General features: G+C 43.7%; 1 protein-coding gene across 1 annotated transcript in view; it reads right to left on the bottom strand.

The window, feature by feature from the left end:
• Positions 1–2586: 2586 nt before the first annotated feature.
• SPTLC2 (serine palmitoyltransferase long chain base subunit 2) overlaps positions 2587–18232 on the bottom strand; it is a 111788-nt gene continuing 96142 nt past the window's right edge. Inside the window, exons 10-12 of the mRNA XM_045015064.1 lie at positions 16079–16214; positions 14477–14606; positions 2587–5104 (exon numbers count right to left, since the gene is read on the bottom strand). Of these exons, the coding sequence (XP_044870999.1) occupies positions 4985–5104; positions 14477–14606; positions 16079–16214 (386 nt within the window). The 3' untranslated portion in view covers positions 2587–4984. The remainder of the gene's footprint in view (positions 5105–14476; positions 14607–16078; positions 16215–18232) is intronic.

Below are 18232 nucleotides of genomic sequence, written 5' to 3'. Positions count from 1 at the left end.
TGTGCAAGCCCAACACACAAAACCTTTGAACAGGAATACAAGTTGCAAGACTGGGAACCTTTGCAGGAGTACAAGTCACCACAATTACACTTAGTTTAAAAAATGGTTTCAAGTTAAATGGACCACACCTGACTGCTTCTCTCACCTGATGGTGGTCCACTTCAGTTCCAGCTCTAGTCCTGGGACAGTCACATTAGTGATTTACTGGTACCCTGAGGCTGAACTTGTGTTCAAATGGAACAGTCTGCAGCTGCATTACTCTTCAATACACAGGTGCAACTGATAGAGATTGTAGGTTCCAGTATGCAATGTTCTCAAAAGCTGAGCATAACTATAGTGGTTGAGATGGAGCACTGCATTCTGGGACATGTCTCCACAGGCCGTATTGTCTGTACAGAGAGAAAAGTGGCCATGGTAGCAGTTTAGAACTCTGCAGGACACTCTCTTATGTGTGATCAGATTCCCCATGTCTGTTCTCCCACCCTCTCTTCTGCTTCACTTGAATGGTCTGTTAACTAACCTCACTGATAGATGGTATGAGTCCTAGACTGGAAATACCTGGAGGCCAAAAAACCTCTATTCTTGCCCCATTTAGGATACAAGCCAAACACTTTTCCAAAGGGGGAAGGGAGATAAAGGTGACAAGCAGATGGGAAGGAGCATTTCCATTTATATGGAGCTTCAGGAGGTCTGGAACAGACAAGGCTCAAACCCTTCAACCAGTGGGAGCTGCACTCCTACTTTCAGGATCACTGCTCTAAAGCATGTGGAAAAGCCTTCCATACAGCAGAGAGGAGAAAGCGATGGTAATACTAAAACCTTTTCTTTGTTCATTGTCCACTGTTGGATCAGGAAGTCAGATTTCCCTCGCATGAATGGCACTGGGCTGCATTAGTTTCACTGGACCACTTCCCGTGCCTGCTTTCAGCAGGAAGGTGCAATTATGACAGAGGGTGTGGGGGGGTTCTGTTCTGTAGGTGCATAAGAGGAAAATGCTGCAATTCCCTCGCTGAAAGATTCTACCTATCCCTGATAACTGACTGCAACAGGCAATAAGGGAGGGGCAGAAAGTGCTTTCACCCACACCAGGAATTGGACCAGCTCATGCCTGGGAGCTCGGGATTAGAGTAAAGTGTGCTTTACCAGTAACCACAGGAACCCTGAGTGCAAAAAACCTCTCAAGTTGCTCCTCAGAAGTAAAAAGACGTGCACATCAGAGATACAGAAATCAAACAGTGTTAAAAAAAATAGTGTGCATGCAGAGACATTGTACAAATGCTTGTCCCCTACAGTACAAACCAAATCCTAGATATTTTGATACCAAAAATAAAATAAACAGTCCCTTCTCCCCCACAGGAACTAAAAGAAATAGAATTGTGACTACAGATCATGAGAACTTCATGTGCTTCCTTAACTCTGGAAAAAGATCTCCCGGGGGGGGGAAGGCTAGTCCCCGGCAGGATGCAAGGACCACATCTTTCACTAGTTCACAGTGGCCTCCCTTTACTAAAGCTGAGTGTAAGACTGTGGACAACCCTTTAGGTTTAATAAAACAGACATCAGCACTAGCACTGTGTGTTTTAAAGTCCTCTCCAGCTCAGGAAGTAAGCTTTCCCCTCTCTTCCTTAACTCCCTTCTCCAGATATGCTGTTGCACAACAAGGGTCAAAATTCAGTACAAAGAGAAACCCTCTGCACAAGGCCAGTCTTAATTCTGTCTTGGAGCTATGCATCTCTTTATATAAGAGTGGGGGAAAAAAACAAAGTAATTTTCAATTAAAGCTGCTCATAAAAGTTGGCAGAGCCTGAGGTCTGCATCCTAAGCAGCCTCTCTCCTCCTCATTTCACTCTAAGAGCGACTTTCATTCACTATTTCTGCAAGGATAAAAAGGGCATGAATTTACTTCTGGTGAAAGCTTTGCAACTGCTGAGTCAGCAATCCTCCCCCCCCCCCCCTCCCAGGTACAATGCCATCCCATTTCCACACGAAGGCAAGCGTAGTCAGATGCAGCAGGGACCTGCTCTTTCATTTCTGGGGATGACATTTTCAATGGCTCTTGAAAGATTTCCCTAGATTTTAAGACACGACTAACTGAACACAATGTGCCAAAACTCAAGCTCTTAACATGTTTTTAGAAGCAATTTACCTAGTTATCAGATTTTAGCCAAACACGTCCTCCTGAACATAGGCCTCCTGAACCAGAAAAAAAAAATCCCACTTCCCATACAGGATGCAGCACAGACCCCAGGGCGATCCAAGACTGAAATTTAATCAAGTGGTTTCCCAATGTTAGCTGGGCAGAGTGTGATAGAGCCAAGTCTTAGGAATGGATACAGTATTTAATATGATGGTGTACCGTGACGTGATGGTTATTGCCACAGGTCATCCCAAACAACTGTCATAGAACTCAATCGCATATTAACTATTCTGAGACTTTTTAAAAAAAAACAGCAAACCTATTTTAGAAATACGTACCTTATTAAATTCCGTTAAAGTAGTAGTATTTTTCATTACCCTCTGTCTACAAAGCCAGACTGCCTTAGCATCGAGAGACTAAATGCACAGGAAGAGGGAAAGAAATTAGGACTAACGTAAGTTTTCTGGGAGTTATGTTACAATTTTAAAGGTCCATTAGGCTGATCACATGGGGTCAGATACAAGTGCCCTGTACAGCCCTGAGAAGCCTCAAAATTGCAGGTCCCCACTGACCTACAGCCTGTATTTCTGGCTCTGATAGCTTTAAGGCCTGATTTCATACAAGCTATCACTTGACCAGGCCTGGAGTGTCTTCAGGCCTGGAGCTTTGATCAGGAATTCTTGGGATGATCTTATCCAGGTTCCTGCCACATTTAGCAGAGGGGAAAAAAACCCAGAAGCTATTTTTATGATAGGACCCTTTAAAAAACAGCAGCTATCTGAGCTACTCATGGGTTTGGAATGTTACAAGCAGTCCTGGCTGAGAAGACTTAATGGGCAGAGTGCAGGTGAAGAGGGTCAAAGGGGCAAAATAAACTCAGATCATTCCAGGACTTTGCAGTTTATTCCATGACTGAAGAAATAAAGGAAACTATTCTATGGCTATCATGACCACATGTGAGGTTTGGACATATTGTATGGATAGATGATCAATTCCAGCAAACAAAACATCTCCAGTGGATTGGATATACTGGAGAACTTATCCATGGCTATTTCAATTCATAATTTCAATTTACATTTTTATAACTTCTGATTTTGTACTACTGCACTTCAAATCAACAAAAATGATTGTTTTTAGACATGAGACCATTTGCTTCTGAGGGTTAGTTATACAGCATGGGGCAAGATGAACAAGCCTAGGTCTGTGGCTACACTACAGACTTTACAGCAGCACCGCTCTAAGGTCTCCCATGTAGACGCTCTATGCCGACAGGAGAGAACTCTCCCGTGAGTATAATTAAAACCACCCCCCACAAACGGTGTTTTTTCCACACCCCTGACCGACATAAGTGCTAGTGTAGACATAGCCTAGATTATAAAATGGAGTTTCTATAAAACAGAAGGTGATACTGCTTTAATCCATCACGTAGTATCTGCAGATGTGCTTGGCTTTAGTGATCAAAGAGTGCCACTTCTGTCAGTGGCACAGAATGAAAGTTACAGAACTACAATGACACTTAAAAAGTTCTCTTGCTTTGCTGCACCAGACAGATGGACTTGATCCACACTGTGCTTCCATATGAAAATTGAGACTCTCATTCTAAAGGTCTCTGCCACCTGCACAGAGCATCATGACCAGACCAACTTTAAGAGCGACCCCCCACACCAAATTGTAGATCTTGGCTTTGCAGTCTCATTCAGTGCTTTGTTTAAGACATTAATCTTTGCAAAAGCAATTTCACAAAATATATTGAGAGTCTCAGACAAACAAATCTGAACATGCTACATTGGAGTTAACTGCATGCTGCGCACTAAGATTTCTTTTGCAGAACTGCCCCAAATGTAGTTGCTCATTATACCCTTCTTGCCATGCAATTCTGGTTCTGATAGCAAATGGGAGCTTTCTCCAGTAGAAGAGAAAGGTTTGTGGGTTTTAGTTATAATTCTGAGTACAATTTTTATAACCTATCAATCATCTGATCATCTTTTTACAGACATGGACAGTTCTAAAGCTTGAGCAAAGGAAAGTCATTTGTACATGAGGAAGTGAGACACTAAACTCATTTTTGGAAATGGAGGCCTGACTATGCCATGAGTTACAGTGGTAAGATCTTTCCTACTCAGAAAGGCTCTCCATCACTCCCCTTAACAAGACAATACTTGGCATCAAACCAGGAAACAATGGGGTAGCCAGACTGGGGGAAAAGGATGAAGTCCAGGGAGATCTCTTGCTTGTGGAACTAGCCGACATTTTGGAACAGTGTTTCTATCAGTGACATGTCAGCAACATGTTTATTATTTAAAAAAAGACAACTCAAGTTTTAGACATAAGTAAATGCAAAAGGAAAAAAGCTTTGGTTGATTATCCATCTTGTTAAAAGATTAAACAAGTCATCAACAGTTTCTCTAGCAGGTCTCCATTGAACAAACTGGCCAGCCCATCACTCCCTGGCAAAGTTAGACGCCTAGCAGTGAATTGGAAGTGCTGCCACAACAGTGCCGTGCTGCAGACACGACATTTCAGCTGGCACTCCTGAGACTAGTAGTGTACATGGGGCATCTGTGCCAACTAGGGTCACTGTGATTTCACGGTGACAAATAAATAATTTAAAAAGCAACAAGAAAAAAAATGAAGTCAAGCATCTCTCTAGGGCCATACCCTCAAGAGACAAGAATCAAAGCTGTTTTACTATTTACAAAATGCCATTTAGAGATGGTGTGGCTACTTCAGTATTGTGAAAAAATGTCCTTTTTATGCTAAGCAGTCAGAAGTGTGTGGTTCAAGGACCGCGTGGCCTGTGTGCCACAGAGTCTCTCGTGGGAGTGTCCCAAGGCATGTGGAGGGAGTTCAGTCTTCTGTTTCTTCATACGTAGTCTCATCAAAAGGCCGGTCCAAGAGAGGCACCAACCGGTGACGAGAATACTTCAGTTGCAAGAGGTCCCCAACTTCATCTAATTCCTTTAAAACCTGGGAGAGGGAGAGACCACGACATATCAGCAGAGAGAATCAGGATATGAAACACCTAAGAGTACAGCTACCTCTGCATCCCCGACATACACTAAGTGCACAGGCTCCGTTGAAAGCAACCCTGTAACTGAGCAAGGTTTTGCCATGCTGCCCCTTATCACAAATTAAAGACAAGACAAAGCTTCTCCCTAATCATCTGATTGTGGTTTTAGCGTAAAGCTGACAACTGACTGTGCCTAGAGTATGAAATATTGTATTTATGCACAGAACAGGTGTGAAAGACAGCAGCATGGCAAGCAAGCTTCCCCCATACTTCCCTGGCTCACAGAGTGTGTCTTAATGCAAACCCCGAAAGGGCTACCCCAAAAGACAGTTCTCAGTCTCCACATCCTCATTACAAGGTACATCCACTCCATTTAGACCCACATACCCCCGTCACAAATACACAAATGTACTCAGTTTAGCCCTGTAAACTGACATCAGATATACAAACTAAGTGGCAGAAAACTTTACACAAACACTGTACTTATTTATTTAGTACTAGCACTGCACTTTCAAAAGCGTAAAGTTCCTTACAGGTACTAAGCTTGTTATCAGCCTCTATTGCAAGTTAAGTCATGTTGGGTCTGTCCCACATTTGGATCTTAGGATGAGCTGCTCACTCTCGTTTTACAGAAATGTCTAACACGGGAAGCCCGCTGCAATGGTGTTTCTTTTGCAATGGACACTTTACTACAAACTGGACTAAGATCATTTCACACAGGCCACCAAACAGCTATGATTTTTGGTCACCACTGACTGGAGTGAATTTTTTTTAGCATCACATGCAATCCTACCTTAGAGTCATCAAAATAGACCCTCTCCTAAGAAGAGAATCTATTATACTGAAGACTTTTCCTCATGATACTAGTCACTAGTGTCATGTGCACTATAGAACACCATCAGGCCTTGTCTATATTTTAATTTGCACCAGTTTACATAAATGAGGCAAATTAGCAAGGGACAGATTTTTCCCAGGTGACATGGACAGAATCAGGATAAGGATGAAGACATGTTGCTGGCCAATCAAGCCAATGGTTCCAAAGACTTTGAATTAAGGAAGTAAAAATGTCAGTCGGGGGAAGGAGAATCAAAAATCAGTCTCAAATTTTAGAATTGGACTAAGATTTATTTATTTTTTTTTTTTGGTTCAAAGACTTAACATGGCATTACAACATGCAACTCTGCAGCAAAGAATCTTTACAAGACTAACTGAAACAGACAGCACCTAGGGTCTAAAGACTAAATCAAAGCACATCTACGTTAACTTGCTCAGGCAGCCAAATAGGACAACCTTTCCATAGCAGACATAACAGCTCAGCTCTGCTGCTATGACAGATTGAAGCTCTCAAGTAAAAATAGATATTTACTTCAGGCTTTACATTCAAGTTTATTTTTATTATTTGTGCTGCATGAGAGGAGTGTGTGGCTCATTAGAGGAATGATTCTTCATTAGCCACATGCCCCAGATCACGCCTCTACCACTGAAAGATGACAAAGTGGACCTCACCTGAAATATTCCTGGGAAAACCACGCTAGTCCAACAGTAAGAGTCAAGGCTGGGCGCTGGCATCTTGCATATAATTGGGCCATTTGGAATGCATGAATGGTTGAACTTGAACGGTTCCCAGACAAACAGCTAAGTCCTCAGGTCGTGGCCTCATCATTGGAAGGGTAATTTCCCCTACATCTTTGCAATACTGTCTCAGATCGCACCTATGCCTTCAAGGTAACACAATGCCACCAGCTCTTGCGAGTAATGTGATTTTTGGCCCCAGGAAGAGCTCCTGCCTTCACAATATTTTGGGGAAGAAGTGTGTGCATGCATACCCACCTAACTAACACTCACATTGCTACACTGCCTTTCAGAAGGAATGAGGCACTTATGCAACCCACACTAACCGGGGCTCAGTGTTACCCCCTGGTGGTCAGACCACATGGAGAGAGTTATGCCTCTGCTACGGCTTTCATGCTGCGAGACCTGGTGCTCAAGGGCACAGGCTCCTGCTTTTTATATCAAGAGGTCTATGTCCAATCTCCAGCCAGCCCAAGCAGTAGTGCTGTTACACTTGGCTATGCTCTGTAACCCCTAGACCAGTGGTTCTTAACCTGGGGAGCACGCACCCCCTGGGGGTGTGAGATATCCTTTCTGGGGTGCGAGATGTGCCAGATTTTTTTAGAAGGCAAATCATCTAAAACACAAATTAAGCACAGGCACGTAAGTACAACTACGTTGTTTCATCAAACCTATGTATTTAACAACATTATACAAAAGCAACAGCAGAAGAGTCACTGAGCCGGCAAACAAAAAAAGTGTGTAATTTTTCATGTGTTCTTAATTTTACTGCGAAATTAAAGTAAATATATAATTCTCTCTCTCATTCTATAGTTATGCTATATCTAGGTTTAAAGAACTAACCTACTTCAACGATTTTTGATAAGGGGTGCAAGAAAATATTTTGAGAACCAAATGGGTGCAGGCTGCAGTAAAGGTTAAGAACCACTGTCCTAGACCATAGTCTACTTCCAGAGCAGGAACAGAACCTAGGAATCCTGATGCCCAATGTTCCACTACTGTCTCACATATAGTTGTGTAATCCCGCATGGGCTGATCCACAGAGAGGAGTATGCTTCCCTCCACCAGTTATTGCTATAGCTGATGTGGAAGAGGTCTGTGTAGAGGGTCTGTAGATTCAAGCTCTGTTAGTGCCCCATGAGGAGGTGAAAAATACACAAGTATAAATATTTAAGTGTATGGACACTAGAAGAGTTACTGGAATTGTTTTATATTCAAAAAAATATTTAGAAGTGAATTTGCATGTTGTGCTAATGTTTTACTGATGCATTCTTATTTATATCATCATACCGCACATGAGCCCCAGTCATGGACCCCATTGTGTTAGGTGCTGTACAAACAGAACAAAAAGACAGTCCACGTCCCAAAGACCTTACAACCGAAGTATTAGAAGAACCAGAAGATTGAGACAGGCAAGTTAGCAATGAGCTGTCCCTTTAAGAGCACAGTGTGGCAGATTTTGCTTGTGTCCCCTGAACAGACAAACACCGCTTGTGTAAGATCCAAAGTGATCAAAACTTGATTTAATAAACGTATCTTTCCAGAAAGCAAGCCTCATTCTCCAAGATACAATATTAGTGCTATGGGGGACTGGACCTTAGGGCACTGGAAATAAGCTCCCTAGCTTTTCACCTGCAGGTCACTATTGAACCCTGGCCAGCTCAGCAGGGATTGAAGTTGTTCCCATCTAATGGATGTTTGACAGCCCCTATATCAGAGGAGTTTGATGAGTCCCAATTCCAGATCTCATGTCAAACTCACCATCATGCTTTGCATTAGACTGATCTCTTTGGGGGACGGACTGCTGCCTTTCTACACGTTTTTACACTGCCTTGCACAATGGGGCCTTGATCTCAGTGGGGTCCTCTACCAAGGACTTCTGTAGCAGGAGCCAAAGTCACTTTATTGTAGGTTTTCAAGAGTAAGCAATGCTAATTGTCTCATGTTCTGGGGGATGGGCAAAGATTTCAAAAGTTAGAAGGAAAAACAAAAAACCTTGTCTTTTAAAGGAAGTCATGATTTCTGGGCCAAGCTCATGGTTTCTGAACTTCTGGGGTTAGTATCACTGTACATAATGGTGCTTGAAGCTTAAGCTTGTTTATACAGATATACTCAACCATTTCATGAGAGATCACTAACTCCCTACGTAGGATTAATATTCTAATTGTGAGATGGTCTAGTCCAAATCTGCTCTTGAGGATGGTGTTAGCAAGAGGGGTTAATGTATTTCTACATGATTTACCTTCCTGGATCAATATTTCAAGTTTTTGTTTCTTTAAACAATGGCCCCTCATGCTTGTTATATCTGGCAGCAAGAGACTATCCGCTCCAAAATTTGGGGGAATGACAAGCCTGGAAGAAGCCGGACTTCAGTATAATAGTGGGCATGTTTTACCAGAGTTTTAACGAAAGGCCCCATATGGAAACAATTTAAGGTTGAATTTCTGTTGAAAGAACTGTTAACTGTTATTCTTGAACTCAGATTTAGGATTTTATTAATTTTAAACAAAAAGAATCATGTGACTAGCAAAGACTACAAAGGAAACAGCACTGGTGAACTCTGACTTCAGGAAAGTGCAATATATTTTTCATCACTGAAAAGAAAGCACCAGCCCATGGGGATGCAAGTTAGGAGGGACTTCGCTCTAATCCAGAGCCAAATATTTTCAGGCAAGGAAATTTTATTTATATAAAACAATTACAGATTGTAACAGGGAACTGCTGCCCATTGTGTGGGTTTATTAAATAAGAAAAGGGAAGCATTACAAATATAATCATTTATAAGTAAAGCCTCCCTCCTCCATGCTTCCAACACTCAGTGAAATTTGTTTAGGAAAGTGTCAGGATAATAGAACTTGGTTAGCTCCAGGCACAGAAGTGTAGACTTTACCCAATTTCCCTCTCCAGCCTCTGCTCTGACAAGCCCCCTGCTAGCCCTCCCCTGTTCTATCACAGCTTCAATATTTCTTTGGTATTTTTGCAATCAGTTAGAGAGGGATCAGATTGGGTGGCCAGTGCTTAACCACTGATGGCTGTTTGCAACCAAACTCCCCTGCTACATCAGAAGACTAAATTTCCTCTAAATTGAAGCACGTGGTTATTTTTGGAGAAGTTCTACATAAAGCATTATTACTGTTATTGGCTATATTGTAGTTAAAAATAAACATGAGAAAATAAGATTTGAAACATTCTTTGGGCAGTTGAAATTGCTACTAGTGAACAGGATGGTAGAAGAAAGTACGCTTACTACAGAGGAGCATGGTTTTATTTTTAATGGAAGGGGTACAGTACTATTTATTCATTTATAATAGCATCATAAGCATACTTGATAAAACAAGTAGATGGACCTCATCCCTAAGTGCTTACTCTAAATTAAGACAACAGACAGTGTAGAGTTGAGAGAGACAGTAAGGGCTTGTCTACACTTGAAATGCTTCAATGCTTCAGTACAGATGCCATCTATGTCAACAGGAGGGGTTCTCCTGTCGACTTACAATGGTTTTCAATCTGGGGTCCACAGATTGTGTAAGATTTCTAAAGGGGTCCGCACCACCATTGGAAAATTTTTAGAGGTCCACAAATGAAAAAAGGTTGAAAACCATTGGCCTAGGTAATCCAACTCCCTGAGAGGTGATAGACAGGGCAATGGAAGAATTCTTCTGTCAACCTAACACTGTGTACACCGAGGGTTAGGTTGGCTTAACTACGATGCTCGGGGATGTGGATTTTTGCACACCTTTAAGTGACGTAGTTATGCCAATGTAAGTTCCTAGTATAGACCAGCTATAAGGGCTTCTCTACACTTACCGGGGGATCAACCACAGATCGCTCTCCCATCAACATTGTGTAGTGTGGACCCCACGGTAAGTAGATCTAAGCTACATCAAATAGAGTTACGCTATTCACTTAACTCAAATTGCGTAGCTTAGACTGACTTTCCCCTGTAGTGTAGACAAGGCTTAAGATTCTGTGGTCACTTGGGTGACTTGTATGCATGTCATCCTGTTTGCCTAGTTGATTAAATAATTGTAAGGGGCAGTGAGGCATAGTTCAGTAAATCCTTTATTGAGTAAGTAACTGTGGTGAGGAAAGAAGATAACTGCATCTAAGCTTGCTATAAAATTGCACATGCATTTATGTATTGTGTAAACACATACCTGACTTATACCATTCTGTTTTATTTGTTTCCTAGCAAAGACAAAACCCAAACAAGTGGAATTCTCAGCTGCTGACCTAAAGGTGCTGTGGTAGTAGTGCGAGGAGGTTGGCTCTTGGTTTTTGACAACACATTGGAAACTGTCAGCTCACATGCCAGCTCCTGTCTATTACACTATATAGAACTGTTACCACCTACTCATGTTTGGGCACTTCTGAGACAATGCAGTTGGCTGTATTCCACTCAATACGATTACAGGGTATATGCTAGTGACCTAAGTAAGCTGTCTAAACAATGTGTGTTTAAATAGTCTCCTGTTTTCTGACTCTGCAGGTCTCTAGCCATAAAGATATGATCTCGAGTGCCTTCCCCACCAGTTCCCCTTCTCTCCCAAAGAAAATAGGAGACAGTGCTTGGGAGGAGCTCCCAAAAGAGTTTCCTGGCAGGTTCATGTAACTTCAGCAGCACAGCGCCTCCTAGAGCCATGCTGAGGTACTGGGTTCAGTACCATGGGAAAAGCATCACTTGAGTTATCACTTTATGAAGCTCCTAGAAAGCTTTAATGGAACCACACCATGAAGCAGAGAGTCTGCAAACCTGGGGAGCTTTGACATGGCCTCCGACCGGGTTACATACAGTATGCCTGTCCTTCAAAGACAATAAGCTTGAACAACTATCTATTGAAATGAATTTAGTCACCAGAATAGGTGCAACGGAGCAGTCCTCCATCACCTGCCAATGTGCAGGTGGACAGTGTTCTGAGGACATCTGAGGACAGCATTCAATCTTTCACTTCTGAGGCTTTAGCAAGGGTGACAGTTCCAACTCCACTTAGTCCTCAGGGAATTCTGCAGTATTTTAAAATTCTGCAAAATTCTGAAAATTTTATTTGTCAATAAATAAATGTGAAGTCTCCAGCATGGCAGGGGGGAGCACAAGCATGGAGGTGGGAGATCACCCTGCAGCCCCCCGAGAAACAGTCTCAGCAGTGAGGCTGCACCCGACCCTGACACTGCGCAAGGGCCGGGTCTGGCCTACCCCAGAAACACTCCGGGGCCCTGTCCCTCTGTGCCAGGTACAGCCTGGCAGGCTCCAAGTGTGGAGGAGTTTAGTGTGTGTGGGGGGGAAATCCAGGTGTGGTATGAGGGAGTTCTGTATTGGGCAATCTGGGTGCAGAAGGGTGGGTGGGTGGGTGGGGTGTGTGTGTAGGTAGCTCTGGATGCACAGGGCTCACTGGGGGGTGTTCTGGGTGCAGAGGCAATGGGACTCTGCAGCGGGGTCAAGGTGAAAGTGTTTGCGGCTGGGGGGTCAGTGTGGAGGGATGGGGTTAGGGTGGTCTGGGTGCGGGAGGCTCAGTGGGGGTAGAATCCAGGTGCTGGAGGAGTGGGGCTTAGTGGTGTGGGGATTCGGGTATAGCTAGTTGGGGCTCACTGAGGTGGGGGTCCAGCTGTGGGGGACCCATTGGGGTGGTGTAAGGGTTGGCAGGGGGGTCCAGGTGCAGGAGAGGTGAGGCTCCACAGGGGGGGGCTCCAGATGCAGGGGGTGAGGCTCAGGAGGGTGGGCGTTCGGGCAGGGAGGGTGCTTGGTAGGAGGATTTGGATGTGGGGGGTCTGGATGCATGGCGGATGGGGGAGCAGCTCCTAATACAATGACCCTTTCCCCCACAGCTGAGGAATGATGGGGGCAGGAAACTGGAGGGGGAAGGGGATAGACGGACAGACTTCCTGCAGCTGGAGGTGGTTTCCAGGGGGTGGGTTTGACCCAGCGTTAGCTGCTGCTTGCAGGGGAAGAGCAAGTCCTGTCCTCCCTTAGCCCCATCCCATCTGGGACTAGCAGCTAAGCCTGGCGCAGGAGAGAAGCCACCAGTTGAGGTGTCCCCAGCCCTGTCCCCCGGCAGTGATTTACCTCTTTACCAACTGCTCCAGGCACCTGAAATGATGTGCCCGCGCTGTTGGGGAGGGGTGCATGACCGCTTTTGTGGCTTCCCTTTAACTTCCCTGTCAGAAATTTTATTTTCTGCAGGGAATCATAGAATCATAGAATCATAGATCAGAAGGGACCAATATGATCATCTAGTCTGACCTCCTGCAAGATGCAGGCCACATTAGCCGATCTCCCCACTCCATTAGCAAGCGACCCCTGCCCCATGCTTCGGAGGAAGGCGAAAAACCTCCAGGGCCACAGCCAATCTACCCTGGAGGAAAATTCCTTCCCGACCCCAAATATGGCGGTCAGCTGAACCCCGAGCATGCGGGCAAGACTCTTCAGCCAGACCCTCTGGAAAAAGGTTAAGAATAACATATCATTGACCCATTGTACTATTTACCAGTGTGGCACTTAATTAACCTATTGACTAAGCCCGGTATCCTATCATACCATCTCCTCCATAAACTTATCTAGCTTAGTCTTAAAGTCATGGAGGTCCTTCGCCCCCACTGTTTCCCTCGGTAGGCTGTTCCAGTATTGCACTCCCCTGATAGTTAGAAACCTTCGTCTAATTTCTAGCCTAAATTTCCTAACTGACAATTTATATCCGTTTGTCCTCGTGTCCACATTAGCACTGAGCTGAAATAATTCCTCTCCTTCCCTGGTATTTATCCCTCTGATATATTTAAAGAGTGTAATCATATCTCCTCTTATCCTTCTTTTGGTTAAGGAAAACAAACCGAGCTCCTCAAGTCTCCTTTCATACGACAGGCCTTCCATTCCTCGGACCATTCTAGTGGCCCTTCTTTGTACCTGTTCCAGTTTGAATTCAAAGAAGTCTCCTGAGGGACATGAATTCTGTGTGCGCACAGTGGTGCAGAATTCCCTCCAGGAGTATCTAATGGTAAGTAATGTCCTGAGGTCAACATCACTGCACTAGCTTCTGGGTCCCGATTAGCTAGTCTGCCTTTTCCAGCTCTAACTTCCAAGTCTAAGGCTAGCAGGAACTAGCACTTGCCCTTCAGAAAGGTTTGTGTTCTTAACTATCCATAACACACAAATTACAGCCTTTTCAGAGTGGAAGGGGGGTGATGGACAGACTGTTAGCTGGCTCATTTAAAAATGTACTGAGGAAATCCCTAGAATATGTACCATAGACAACCATGTATTGTCCAGAGGGGAATCTTTTTCCATCTCTAGTTTCTATGATTCTATGAATACTTGTTTGGCTTGTATGCTGAACACAGAATCAGCCTGCAATACCAACAGCCAAATGCAAAGAATCCTGTGGCACCTTATAGACTAACAGACGTTTTGCAGCATGAGCTTTCGTGGGTGAATACCCACTTCTTCAGATGCAAGTGGTGGAAATTTCCTGGGGCAGGTATATATAAGCAAGCAAGAAGCTTGGCTTATATATAAGCTTGGCTTCTTGCTTGCTTATATATACCTGCCCCAGGAAATTTCCACCACTTGCATCTGAAGAAGTGGGTATTCACCCACGAAAGCTCATGCTGCAAAACGTCTGTTAGTCTATAAGGTGCCACAGGATTCTTTGCTGCTTCTACAGAACCAGACTAACACGGCTACCCCTCTGATACTTAACAGCCAAATGCTATCTCTGTTTAGGGGAGGCGCAGACATGGATGAGGGGAAGACAAGATCAGACACTTACAGTATCAAGTAACTCTTTGGTATGAGCTGCAGACACACAGAATCTGGCTCTGGATTCGATGATTGGGGTGGCAGGGAAACCCACAACCACGACGCCTATGTTTCGCTTCAGCATCTCTCGCCCAAATGCGCTGCAAGAGAAAGCAATGAGGAATGTTTAGAGTGATACTGAAGAAGCAGAGACAGAGCAGCAGCATAAAAGTCTCAGTACACTAAGCCACACAGGCCTTTGGTGAAGCGTGCCTGCCAGGCTGCAGTTCTGACTTTCCACTGCCTTCTCTTAGAGGTAGAATGCCTGCTCACAAAGGCTTCTTTTGTTCAGTCCAGAGGTGGTCTTCCTAGAAAGGTTTCACTGTATTAAGTTCTAACAAAGCTGAAAGATTATATTTGGCAGGAGCTGGTCTTTTAGTGGGCTGCTTCTAAATGGATTTGTAACCTAAGCTTGAAAATCTTTCTGATGGAAAACAGGGACTTACACTCCAGAGTCTGACTATAAGAGGAATTCCCCCCTGCTGCCTACCCCCAAAGCAGAAGCCTCTGCAGTTTCAAAAAGGATTGTTTTCACCAATGTAATGCAATTAAGGTACATTGTGGCATCTGCTCAAAAGTTCTCATAAGAACCTAGCAATTGCCATTCTTGACTAGGTAGCAGACTAGATAGACCATTGACAGTATGCCAGAGAGTGTCCAGAACTAGATTCTTCAGAGGAAGGAGCAAGAATCTCCATAATGGACAGCCAGGGAATACCATCCTATAAGGAAAGTGCTTTCCTAATCCTTGTCAGTTAGTGGCTGTTTTATATCCCAGGAGGCATGAGGGTTTATAATCCTAGTGTAACTGAAAGTTTCCACAGTCCATATAAAATATCTAACCCTTCTTTGTACTGTACTAAGCTCTTGGCCTTAGCAACTTGCAATGAGTTTCATGGACTTATCGTGCACTGTGTAAAATGTACTTCCTTTTAAGTGGTTTTAAATTTGTTGCGCTTCAATTTAATGGAATTCCCCTTTGTTCTTGAATTAGGAGAATGGGGATGTTCCTATTTACTCACTCACCTTCTTCATACCATTTGTTATTCTGTGTACATCTCTGATACCCTCTTATTCACATCCTCTCTAATGTAAACATTCCCAGCACAAGGCACTGAAAAAATAAAGAAGTACGACCTAGACAGCTATAAATCAAGGGATGATCAGTTTGAGACCAAAAGAACTTCAGAACCTGGTACCTCCCATGTGGTTCTGTGGCCATCACATCACCCTCAGCAGAGGCTTCCATTTCTACCAGAATTTACCTCATTTCTTAGCTGCATGTACCCCTCAGTCCCATATCTGAATCCCAAGAGCAAAACAAGACCAATTCTTGCCTAAAATTTGGCCTTTGAGCAAAAGGGAGAGGAGTAAACTCCAAAAAGCCCCTTTAAACATCACTCTCTCAAATGCTTCTTTCCAAGTTTAAACCCAGGTGAAGAGAGCTTCCTGAGCACTTGTAAAACACGGCAGTATTCTACATGCAGTAGGCACAGAGACCAGGAAAAAAAGCCAGCTTCCTAACAAGTCTGGGTCAAGTGGATGGATGGAGAATTCTCCCCACTGAACCTACCCAATTTTTGCTGGCATGTACAGCATTAAAGGCACAACCGGAGAATCTTCGTTTCCATAGATAATAAAGCCCATCTCCTTCAGCCGCCTCCTGAAATACCTGGTGTTCTCTGCCAACGTCTGCACACATTCCTTGCCTGGAGAAACAAATGAAGGAAAAACCATGAGCAAAATGACCATCATAGATCACATGTACCATATAACTGTGGTTAGTCTTGTATCATCTGTATTATGAACATAGTTGGACCAGTTTTGTATATAAAAATATTAACTAAACTGCAAAGTTATTTGAAATTTGAACTGCAACTGGCAATTATTTGCAGTATCTCCTTCCTCAGAATTCCCTTTAACACAGCCAAGATTACTCTTCATTTTCTGGCCACACTGCTACAGAATGGACTACAACAGATGACCCTTTCATGATCCTCAAGAGTTTAAATGATTCCTTAATTCTTCCATAATAATTAGGTTTGTACTGAAATTGTCTGGAAGATGGGTAATCACACGCTCCTATAAAAGATTAATGTCAGTAGACCATGGCTCACTGGCAAAACCACAATAACAAAGCAGAGTTAGTGACCTTGTGAAAGAGTATTTAGTAAAGAAACTGATCAACTGAGAAGATATTGCTACCTTTGCCAATATGCTGAAATCAAAGTGGCACAAGATAAAAGGACAGCTATAAGGTAAGCACAAAAACCAAGATTTAAGCCTGTTTAAGGTTTCTATTTTCTGAACACACCATTACAGCAGAACAAACTGGAAGTTCAACCTCTGACTTGAAATGCAGAGTTGCAGATGGATTGGGATTTGAAAATCCAAAGCCATGCTTACAGATGAATACTTTCAAGCTTCTGTCAGATGTATCAATAGCATGAGCAAGTTCAGCTCTTGAAACCTGACAAGGCTTTTGAAGACAGTTTCATATATTTTTTTCCTCCATTCTTGCTGCACATTGTGAGCATGCTGTTACATTACTCCAACTCCTGTACTCTGCAGTTCCATCTGCACATATCCTGGTCTCTCAGATACATATGCATGCCTACATATTGAAATGATCAGACCTTTTACTCCAAAGCTCACTACCCCTCCGCCCTTCCCACATATCACAAGTATCCCCCACAAAAAAAAAATCATCAAATTTCTCTGCTACACAATCCCTTTAAAAGGATCAATGTCTTCAGAATGCCATGGTCTAAATAATACCCCTATTTTATATTGACATCATAAAGTCACCTAAGACTGCATACTATCTTTCTGGTTCCTGAAATGTTCTCCACCAACAATCCCAAATGAGGGTATCAATTTAAAATTAGAATTATATTCCTAGAGCCCCTTCCAAAAAAAGTCACAAAGCCAGGGCAACTACCTTCTCCCCAATAGTTAGGGCTATACCAAATTCATGGTTCATTTTGGTCAATTGCATGGTCATAGGATTTTAAAAAATCATAAATTTCATGATTTCAGCTATTTAAAATCTGAAATTTCAGTGTTGTAATTATAGGGGTCCTGACCCAAAAAGGAGTTGAGGGGGGGTCACAAGGTTATTGTAGGGGGGGTTGTGGTACTGCGCCCCTTACTTCTGCACTGCTTACAGAGTTGGGCGGCTGCTGGTCAAGAGCCCAGCTCTGAAGGCAGAGCCACCAGCAGCAGCACAAAAGTAAGGATGGCATAGTATGGTATTGGCACCCTTACTTCTGCACTGCTGCCTGCCAAGCTGAGCCCTCAGTCAGCAGCTGCTACTCTGGCCACCCAGCTCTGAAGGCAGCAGTGCAGAAATAAAGGGTGGCAGGGTATGGTATTGCCACCCTTACTTCTGCACTGCTTCTGGTGGGGCGCTGCCTGCAGAGCTGGGTGCCTGGCCAACAGCCGCCACTCTCGAGCCGCCCAGATCTGAAGGCAGCCCCGAAGTAAGGGTGGCAATACCGCAACCCCCCTAAAATAACCTTGTGACCACCCTGCAACTCCCTTTTGGGTCAGGATCCCCAATTTGAGAAACACTAGTCTCCCCTATGAAATCTGTATAGTATAGGGTAAAAGCACACAAAAGACCAGATTTCACCCGGGGGGGGCGGGGGGAGACAGGGACACCAGATTTCACGGTCTGTGATGTGTTTTTCCATGGTCATGAATTTGGTAGGGGCCTACCAATAGT

The sequence above is a fragment of the Mauremys mutica genome, chromosome 4 (genome assembly GCF_020497125.1).
Source record: "Mauremys mutica isolate MM-2020 ecotype Southern chromosome 4, ASM2049712v1, whole genome shotgun sequence".
Lineage (NCBI taxonomy): Eukaryota > Metazoa > Chordata > Testudines > Geoemydidae > Mauremys > Mauremys mutica.
This window is presented reverse-complemented; position numbering and strand designations above follow the sequence as displayed.